Genomic DNA, 10,999 nt, shown 5'->3' on the forward strand with positions numbered 1-10,999 from the left:
TTGGCAGAGCTCTGCACTCTACTGAGTGACCTCGTCCAGTTGTGGTATGAGACCTGTGAGGTCATGTTAATGAACATGAAAGCGTATGCCGATGCTGCTAAATTTCAGCTTTGAGTGTCGCAGCTTGACAAAAACAGAATCAGCAGATAAATACCTGAAAATGAAATTGCACATTTAAGTGTTTATTGGCAGCCTTTGAACTTTGGAGCAAACATTGGCTGTAAAAAGTACTGACATGACATCAGAAAACTTTAGTTTAGTCCTCTAAAAGTCCACATTTGTTAGAGTTGAATAAAACTTGCCAACCTTCCACTCTGTCGTTATTTTGTCCATATTATTTCGCATGAAATAAACAATCATTCTCTCTCAAAAACACATTTATATGGATAATTTTCATGGAGGCGGAGCTTCTTTGTACTTGTCAGCCTTGGTGGTTCTCCGGTGAGGACCACACCTCAGGATGTGCAGCTTCGCCGTGATGTTCTTGCAGCAGTGATTCAGCATGCTTCTGACCGCCGCCGAGGAGAAGTAGAAGATAAACGGATCCAGGCAGGCGTTGAAGGTGCTGGAGAGCAACGCCACGTTCCTCCACCCTTCACTCTCCTGACGAACAAACCCCACCACATGGGAGGCGTTGTAAGGCCCAAAACAGACGGCGAAGACTATCAGCGTGCCGAGCGCCAGACCGATGGCGCGCAGCCTCCGGCGCCTGCCGATGTTTGGAAGACGTGAGAGGATGAGGATGAAGTTGACGTAGCAGAAGCAGCAGATGAAGAAGGGGACGCAGAAGAGGACGAAGAAGAGTTCTAAGCGGACTGGGAGCAGGATGTTGAGCTCATCCCTGGAGAAATCAAGGTAGCAGGTGGGTGGAGGCGTGGCTTGGCTTTTGGTGGTGCTGCCGTTGCTGCTGTCACTGTCTGAACCTTTACTCCACTGGGCGTAGGGAATGATGTAGACGATGCTGAGGTTCAGAGAGGTCACCACCCAGAACATGATGCTGGCCACAATGGCGTAGCGAGGCCTCCGGCACAGGGAGTACCTCAGGGGGTAGGCGACGCCCAGGTAGCGCTCCACAGCGACAGCGGTGAGGAGCAGGGTGCTGTTGTAGATGGTGACGTAGAAGATGAAACCAGAGAAGGGACACAGGGGGAAGGGCAGCAACCAGGCCATGTCGTCGGACGCCTCCTTCATCTTGAACGGCAGGAAGGCGAGGAAGATGAGGTCGGAGATGGTGAGGTTGAGGAGGAGGATGTCGATCGGGGTGGCCTTGCGACGCACTTTGCGGTAGAAAGTGCAGAAGGCGAGGATGTTGGCGGGGACCCCCATCAGGAAGGTGAGGATGTAGACGGAAAGCAACAGGCGACTGCACAGCATGACGGCTGCTCACATCAGGGACGTCAGACTCTCTCAGACACTGGACGCAAGAAGACATCAACTGTCGTTCATAAAAAACAAAACAGTCAAGCCTGATTCTGCTGCAACATTTCTGACATCAACAGACTCTTTTTATTTCTAATTCCAAGAACCAGTAATGATCAAAGGAATTTCAAAAGGTTGGTCTCATTTTCAGTGGGCGCCAACCGGGATTTCAACATTGATTTGTAGTTGAAACTGGTTAATATTTGGTCTTAGACGTCTTCTCATCGTCTTTTCAACCAGCTAAAATGTGGTTACATTGGCCAAGAATGGCCTCTGAGACTAACAGAGACCAGGGACAACAAAGACACTGTGGGTGGGGACAGGAGAGGCGTGAAATGGGCGAGGATGGAGACTGAGGTCGGGTGAGCAGTACTTCTCAAACTGACCACAAACTAACTACTCAAAAAGACTCTTTTCATTAACTGTAACTATTGCAAGTAAAAAAACTGCAGAACAAATATCTCACAAAACCAAACTTTGATTCAAATGATGCATCATCTTCTTAAAACATCACAGACTCTTTTAAATGAAATCCAAGAGAGATGCAAATAGATACAACAGAGAAATCAACATGAAAACTTCAGTTGGTTAAAGAATAAAACTGACTCAGTATTGAACCAACAGTACTTTCCAACTTTTCTATCAATCTGTGGCACTCTGCCCCATGTCGAGAACTACAACTTTAAATGCCATATATGCATTTATTTTACTGTAAAAAGTCAAATTGTGTTCCCGAAAGAGCTGGAAACTGTAGTTTTTCATATCTGTTACACTAATGGGAGTACATTATTAAGATATTAGGCACTACTATCAGCTGTACAAAGCCCACATTCACCAAAGGATAGTGTCAGCAGGAAAATGATGGACAGATTTGAGGCTGATTATGGTTTTGGATACATAGATAATACTTGATATTGGAATCAGCTGATTTGTTGGACTCTAAAGCTTTAAAGTCCAGCATTCACTTACCTTTAACAAACCTACAATCAAACATGAACCACATAAATTAAAAAAATTAATTGAATAAAAATGTAGATATTCATCCAGTCCATCCATGCTGCTGATCAGAAGTGAAGTATGTTCTTAACTCACCTGTGTGAAGCTTGAAGGACCAGACTCTCCATCACCGTGTGATGCTGCAGCGCTCCGGCTGCATGCTTCGCCTCCTGGAAGCAGACTGTTTGATCAGATCTGAGGACTGCACTTAATAATATGCACGTCCTCCTCTGCTATCTGTCCTCAACAGGGGAAATTTAATAAGCTTCTGGACACACTCTTTGTTCTCCCCTCTGTCCAAACACCGTCTCCCAGCAACCGCTCAGAAGCTCGGCGTGATGCAGGTGGACATATGTCGTAATGACTGTCTGTGTGAAAGGTCATGACAGTGACAAAGAGGAGGACGGATGCTGCGTCAGTTATAACTTCTGACCACAGAAGTGGGGCACTTGGTCTGTCTGTAGCTGTACTGTCCACCAGAGGGCAGATGACTCAGGTTTACATGTTCACTCCTCGGGTTCACACTGAAAAACTGCAGCTTTAATACTGTTTTAACAACCAGGCTCACAGACGTCTGTAGTGACTGTAAATGCAAAGCTGAACCTTCTTCTGTTAGTTTTAATAATCATAATTAGATTTTGTATTAAATAAATACGTATCATATTAATAGTGGTGCTGCATTAAAAATAAAATACACAACAAGAAGAAGGAGAATATACAATTAAAAATTCCACATAATCAAGGAAATTGCAAATGTGCTTGATTAACCAGGAAAAAACATTAAATGCTCTTTTAATGTTTACACATTAATTGTGTAACTAAAACTATTTTAAGGGCTGAAACTGAATATATAAATATATAAATAATAATATAAGTAAATGCATGAAGCAGTAGCAAATTACATGAGACATTAAATAAATGTCAAGTGCATTTGTGCATTTATTTCTTTATTTATTTTAATTCAGTCATTTACACACATATATATTTATACATTCGGATATTTATTTATTTTGCTGCAGGAAGTCCCATATAAATAAATAAAAGTATGTATAAATAAATGCTTAAAATTACAGATAAATGAATTTGCAAATGAATGAATAAGTAACTAAATTAATAATTAAAAAATAATGTATAAATGTGTAAATATACATATAAATGGATAAATAAATAATAAATAAATAAATGCACAAATAAGTTTTGACATTCTATTTTTATTTATTTATAGTGACAATAAAGCATTAAATTATGTAATCATCATTATTTGTGACTGACCGGTATTGGAAATTTGGAGCAGATGCCTCTAATCTCTTAATTATTATAAATAACTATTTAAAAAAAACACAAATAGAATATAAAAATATTATATATTAAACCTGAAAAAAATAATAAAATATACACAAAATGCTGCATATAAATAAAAACAATCTGATTTATGTACTGAAAAAAAAAGAGAGAAAAAAAGCATATCCTGACGCAGACTGATGTCTGTGATGTGGTCAATATCAGGTCGATAATATCAGTCGACTCATATATCAGTCATGCTCTACTATTTATTTACATGAACCCTGACTTTATATACCAGTACACCAAAGTTACTTTACGTTAACTTCAATATCCCATCAACGGCTGCATCAGTAGTTATGACAGGTTATAACAGTAGAGGTGTGAGTGAAGACTTACCTGCTACCTGTCACCATCAGTGACACTGAGGATCAGATGAGTTCACTCTCTCAGCTCCACTGGGGTCTGTCACCCTGTCAGTTTGTTACACAACGCCTCCCAGCAGCCTCCTTTTTATACCGTCTGTCGGCACAACAACAAAAGTGTAATTATTCTGCAGCTCGGTGCCAAATGACCCCTGTCTGATCTGAACCAGCGGAGGCTGAACATTAAAGACACATAAAGACCAGACGTGTTCATCAAGTGCTTCACGTGCTACTGTGTGTATACAGTAGTTAACAGTAGTGGAGTCTTTTTCTTCTTCTTCTTCTTCTTTTCTAATCTATATTTTTCTATCAAAATAGACATAATAAACAAGGAATAAACAAGGAACCACAACAATGAAAAATAAACAGCAACAAAATGTACAAAACCAGAACATGTTATTTTATGTTTGTTTGCAATATGTGTATTTATTTTCCTATTTCTTTATCACCTCTTTGACTTTGGCATATTATCGGTTTATTAAGTGGGCTATAAACGTGTTTCCACCTTTGCAGATATTGTGAATCGTTTTTGTATTAAACATGTAAGAACATCACAGGTTCAGTGGTTGTAAATTATTCAAATCATTTACTGAAATAAATGTAGCAGTTATGAGTTTTTTAAAAATTTTATTAGTGACAAAATTTACTTTAAAATATCACAAGTGAAAGTACTCATTAGGCCCGTGGTCTGAGACTCAAACTGGCGTGGGGCCAGTGATGTCACTGTCATCTCACTGGGAGACATTACAAACATATTTTCATCATACATTGATTTCTATAGATTTTTATGCACATTGATAGACACAAACCCAGCAACTCTTCTGCCACTTTTAACCGGTCTTTAATGCCCCTGATGAAACTGGCTGACTGACCATTGCTGGTTTTGTTTGTGCTTTTGTCAAACGTCACAGAGTTTGTAGTGAAAACTCTCGCTTCGTGCTCTAACTGATCATTATGTTCACTGTCATGTGCAATACCAGGTTTCTATTACGTTCAATGTCAGTATTACTTTTAATCATCATGTGCATTAGTACTTTCCTTTCATGGTTAATATGCAATTTTTAAAAACTATGTGCAGCACTACTTTTCAATATCACGGCTGTCTGTGCAGTATTATATTTTCTATTACGTTTATTGTCATGTTTAATACACTCTGCAATATTACTTTCACTATCACTATTATTTTTTGTTATTATCATGTGCAATTACATTCAATATCTAGTGCAATATAACTTTTTTATTACCTCTCAATATCACTGCCAGTATTACTTTCAATTTCATTGCTGTTACTACATTTTGTACTTATGTTATTTCTTTTATTCAATAAGGTATTGTTTCTTTGCATTTACTCCGGATACACTTTATATTTATGTTTATACTTCACTTATTTGATGCTCTATTGTTATTATTATGTGACTGTAATTTTGGAGCAATCTGGCACAAACATTTTGTTCAGGATTAATAAAGTTATAACTTATCTTAATTTTTTATATAACCTTGTTTTTGTGAGTAGCGAAACCACAACTTGATCTCGATATACAGCCTTCTGTTGTAAAATGATAAATAAATCTTCCTTGTACCTTGATTCATGCACTGCACTATAAGATGCACTTCAATGTTAAGAGATAACAAATAATGAGAAAATACTGACAATATTTTGATAGAAACTTTGATCATATTCACAAACTCAAGCATAATTGATTTATGAAAAAGTTCAGCACTGAGCTCTGTTTTTTATTTCCATAATTGACTTTTATTTTTGGTTTCATTGACGTCATCCTCAAGCTGAATGTACGTAGTGTGTGTGTGTGTGTGTGTGTGTGTGTGTGAGATGGTTTTCTTTACTCTTTAAAGAAAACAGACAGCCTGCACAAACACACTTGCAAATATCATAGTACTTTATTTTAAAGGACATAACATAATATTTTACAAGTAAACAGACTTAACTGAGAAAACTAATCAGCATGTTAAGAAAACAATAAATTAATGCGCAAACATATTTATTAAAATGAATAATTCATTTCAAAAATAAACTTTATGTCTCAGTAGACCAGTTTTAACTCGTCACAGTAGGAAAAGTGAAGCTAAAAGTACAAACATTAATGACGTGTTTCATTCAGCAGTGCCAGTGAACTATCCGATGAGTCAACGACCTGTTACAGACATTACAGACATTTTATTGGCAGCTAGTGAAAATATCTGCTGTGGTAAAAGGTCTGCTCACGGGTCTTGTGTCTGGTCTTGAAGGAAAAAAAAAAACACTAAAAACACTTTCAAAAAGAGAACATGAAACATTTTGAGGTGATTCACTTGTTACAGTCTGGAGACGTGACCGGCAGGCAGCAGGTGGAGCCATTTGTCACCGAACTTATCGTCTGATGTAAACTTCACCACTGACTGGTTTAAAAGTCAGACTGGTTGAATTATAGAGTCTGAGAAAGAAAACTTCTTCCATTTCAAACATGTAGAGTTTCCTTGGACAAAAGCAAGGATTTCCACGTCTGTTAACGGTTCATTTTTTACTGAGAAGTCCCCTTGAGTGATGAGTCACTTTTTAACAGGAACATAAATACTGACTGTCAAAAGAAACATTTAATTTGAAGAAAAAAAAGGAAGTTGTAATCTGATGACACAGTGTGATGTAGGTTTGATTCAGTTACTCTGCCTGGAAATGACAGAAACAGAGACATCAGCAGGAGTTGAACTGTCCTTGAATGTTTTTATCCTATTTCTCCTTTTGGATTGGTGACGATTACTTTTCCCCAAAATCCCTAAAGTCTCTGCCCACTGTGACCTCACCCCTGACTTACTGTCGTCACCTCGGCCCCCGCCTGGGTCCTCTCTGATAATGTAGGCGGTGCCCTGGCGTTTGCAGCACCATTAGCGCTATTGAATCGATACCGAAACCCTTCGATCCGGCTGAACTGGCTTTGCCGTCCACACATTCTTCCCATGATTCCCCTGGACACTGCTGGCGACAGCATCAGCATGACCACGGGCTCCAGGAAAACATTACAGGAGCTCGTCAGCATGGCGTATTGCCTCCAGGAAACATTTTCATTCCTCACAAACCCCACGATGTGCGAGGCGTTGTAGGGTGCGTAGCACACCACAAACACAGCCAGTGTGGAGAGTGCAACAGTCAGGACTCTTCTCTTTCCGATAGGGCGCAAGTTTGAGTGCCACACCAGGGTGACGCAGCGCAGCGTGCAGAAAGACGTCACAACGAGAGGCACAAGAAACAACACGATGGCCATCTCCAGGCGTAGAGGCAGCAGAACATCCAGCTGGGAGGAGTTGAAGTGGTCATAGCAGACGGACGTGTCGTCTTTAGTGTGGACGAAGTGAGCGCCTCCTTCAGCCACCAGGGCAAAGCTGAGGTGAAGGGCGACCATGGCCCACAAGGCAGCACTGATGAAGCAGGAGAGTCGAGCACGGCGGTATCTCTTATAGATAATGGGGAAAGCGATGCCGAGGTAGCGCCCCACTGTCACGGCGGTGATGAACAGACAGCTGCCGTACAGCGAGGAGAAGAGGAAGAAGTTGTAGACGAGGCAGACAGGTGCTGGCAGCCTCCAGTCCTTCAGCAGAGTCTCCATGGCTTTGACGGGCAGCCAGGCCACCAGCACCAAGTTGGCCAGGCACAAGTTTAGGGCGTAGACCACGTTGGGTGTGGCGCCACGCTTGCGGGCCTTGCGCACGTACACAAACAGGACGAGCAGGTTGGCAGGAAGGCCCAGCAGAAAGGTGAAGGTGTAGACAGAAAGAGCGACGCAGTCCTTATAAGCCACATGCATCTCTTCAGTTTAGATCTGCTGAGAACGAAGGTACCGCTGCCTCAGGTTCACCATGACAAGGATAAAATCTTGAGTATAAGAAGCAATCAGACAAAGATTATTTGATGAACAGTTGGGTGCACGGTTGTCCTCGTGTTCTCTCCGTTTAGAAGCCACATCTTCCAAAAGACAGATTCTCCATTCGTCGTAGCTTTTTTCTTTTCCAAGCCAGTAAAGACAGCTGCTGTAGTGCCAGGTTTCTCTGGCAGACTCAGCTCTGGCAGAAAAAAAAAAAGAGGCGGTGGCCACAACGGTGCTGATGCATGTGGGCGCGACGGGGGCGAGGTGCACACGACATCACGACAGAGGTGCAGATAAGGAGACGCATCCACTCATGCAGAAGTAGGGGGCATTTAGCAGGCACCAGGCTGCCTTAATTGCCCTCTCAGTGGAGGGCAACAGACAGGTAGCATCTGGGCCCTTAAGTGAAATGATTCAGAATAATTCAGCGTGTCAGGAAGCACATGGCGATCCTCTCAAAGCCGTGGCTGTCTAAGTGAACTGAAGGGCTGGGCAGTTAAGTCATAAACGTGGTGGAGTTGATGGTCCATGCGAGGACAGGATGGGCTGGGCTTTGGGAAACGGTGACTTGTTTGTGGCCTGAAGGTGCTTCTCACGGTTTTATGGCGGAGAATGAGTTCCTTAGTGTGTGTTTTTGGAGAGGAAAATGGAGCAGAAAATCACTGAGGCTTGTTGCAGAGGCATTTTATTGGAGCAGAGTCGTCAATACCAAGAAATGATTTTCCAAGAAAAGACCTGCAGCGGGTCAAAACATGACTGCCAGGTGTTTGATTGGTCTATTGATCCACTGCTTAAAACAAATGTGTGTATAATTACTCTTATGATATCTAGAAACGAATGTTTGCAAAGTAATGACTACATATTTACCTTATTTATTAGGTGAAATGAAACTGACAGCCTTCATTCACTACTTTTACAGGAGCTTCAGGAGGTCGCCAGATTTCCCATGAGGGCCATTTAATCATGAATCTGATATAAGATCTGCACACTGCACAAACAGCTCCCAGCAATGTTAACTTAGCGTAAATGACCCTTCTGAAGTCCTGCCTCTTTCTGCTCTGTGCTCCAGTAACAGCTTGCTCAGCTTGGTACCCAGCAGAAACTAAGGCAGGTTACTCCTTGCTGTTTTTTCTGTAACGCTTTAGATTACAGCCTGCAACATACAACAATCACGCTGGAGTTAAAGTGTAGGGTGTAGGGAATAATGCTGTACCAGCACAGCACCTGCCAATACATATATGTAGGGACTAGGTAACAAGATGGAATAAGAGGGCAGCGATTTGGGACTTACAAAGAAATTATAATGTACACTGGTAGCACCAACTTTCAAGGCTTGATCAACCTCCATTACTGCAGAACACACTGAAGGTGTTAACCCATGTCTTGTTCCCTGAAAAAGGTCTTTTTGTGTAATTCTGAAATGTACATTATTTTTCAGTTTTGGGTAGCCTTACCATTTTTTCCAACCTCTGGCAGTTCACCACTTACCTTTGTACCATTTCAAGCTATTCATTGGACTCGAACTGCTTGAATTTCAATAAAAAACTGGAAAAACTGGGGTGTTCTAAAACTTTTGACTGGTAGTGTAGTTATTTTTTTAACTACTGGGTACCTACTTTGGCTTTGAAGCCAATCTGAAATAGCTGCCAAACTGTGTAATGACAAAGTCACCTGTTGCTCTGTGGATGATGTTTCCCCCATAGACTTACATTGTGAGATGCTATAAAATTGCAGATCCATTTTTTTGAGCATCACAACCCCTGCGAAATGGCTCCTTCCACTATCAGAATTTGATCCATCTGGTCCAACAACATTTGGAAACTCTAGAAGCCAGAGGAAGTCTCTGCTGCACTTGCTCTCTAGAACAGAGGCCCGCCTCCGATGCTGCATACACATCTCTAAAATACAAGCTCGGTCACTCACTCTGCAGGACCGCGAGTGTTACTTGAAAAGGTTAATATTTACCAACAGGAGCAGACTGGCCACACGCTCACTCAATAGATGAATCATCTTTCTATAATTACCTGTTGCGCGATTGGACGAATATATCAGCTACCTCTGATTAGCTGAGTTGATTGCCAGTTGCTTTTTTTAGCACCAATTTTTTGTCATTTCTCCTTTTGCAGATTTAATGGGCTGCACAGGTGACATTCAGTGGCACAACAAACATCAACTGAGCTGAGTGAGAGGAAAACAGCCTGTAGAGCCAGAATATTTTCACATCTAACGTGATGAATTAAGGATTTATTTTGACAAAACCAGAGCTGGTGGTTGTTAAAACAGTGGAAGGACTGACAGAGATGATTTTGGTTCCACCTTGGCCAATCACAGGTCGATAAAATAGCTGACAATTTAGTCTCATTCACAAAATAAAACAAAACTTAGTCTTTCAGTCATTTGCACACAGCGGATCAACATGCAAAACTGTGAATTTCGTCTACAAGCGAGCAGAAATTGTATAAAACTCTGATTATATGCAGGTGTTGTGAAAACTGCCAGTTAGAGACATTTGTCTTACCTGAGAAGATCTCACTGTCCAAACTTTGAGAGACCAGACACAGACCAAAGGTTTCTTTCTCTCTCGTCTAAAACTGACACAAACACATCCATTTGAAGACATTACAACTCAGGCAGGTTAGAGTTATGGGGGCTTGTTGTCTGAGGGATCGTGTTTAGTGCCTGTTTACCAGAATTTTTATCTAAACCGTGTACGCTGTATGAGTCAAAGTTCACGTCATTATCACCGTCTTCATGCTCCCAACAGCGTCAGTTGATCAAACAATATGATGAGGCCAAACAGAGCCATTAAAGCTAATGGTCAATAAAAGTAATGACCTTACCTCACATGAATGTGAGCACTAAATTCTTAAAATAAAGACAACCTCATATGCAAAAATACATTCAGATGCCAGAAATATCTTCATGAACAAATACTTTAATTAACACTAGAAGAAACAAGCATATAATTCACATTTTCAACATAAAATTATGCTGTTGTTTTTTTTTTAATTTAAGACATAC

At 40.9% G+C, this 10,999-nt stretch overlaps 2 protein-coding genes across 2 annotated transcripts; both read right to left on the reverse strand.

Annotated features, from left to right (window-relative positions):
• Nucleotides 1-273: 273 nt before the first annotated feature.
• Nucleotides 274-2,693, reverse strand: LOC146313237 (free fatty acid receptor 3-like). Its single transcript, XM_084738869.1, has 2 exons — nt 2,512-2,693; nt 274-1,414 (listed from the first exon to the last, which is right to left on the reverse strand). The coding sequence occupies exon 2, from the start codon at nt 1,372-1,374 to the stop codon at nt 394-396; it is 981 nt and encodes a 326-aa protein (XP_084594995.1). The 5' UTR covers nt 1,375-1,414; nt 2,512-2,693; the 3' UTR covers nt 274-393.
• A 4,135-nt stretch (nt 2,694-6,828) lies between these two features.
• LOC146313238 (free fatty acid receptor 3) lies at nt 6,829-8,230 on the reverse strand. The gene has a single exon (XM_084739193.1). It carries the CDS (start codon nt 7,916-7,918, stop codon nt 6,917-6,919), a length of 1,002 nt encoding a protein of 333 aa, XP_084595319.1. The 5' UTR covers nt 7,919-8,230; the 3' UTR covers nt 6,829-6,916.
• Between the last annotated feature and the right edge of the window lie 2,769 nt (nt 8,231-10,999).

The sequence above is a fragment of the Lutjanus erythropterus genome, chromosome 16 (assembly GCF_056507025.1).
Source record: "Lutjanus erythropterus isolate fLutEry1 chromosome 16, fLutEry1.hap2, whole genome shotgun sequence".
Taxonomy (NCBI): Eukaryota; Metazoa; Chordata; class Actinopteri; order Lutjaniformes; family Lutjanidae; genus Lutjanus; species Lutjanus erythropterus.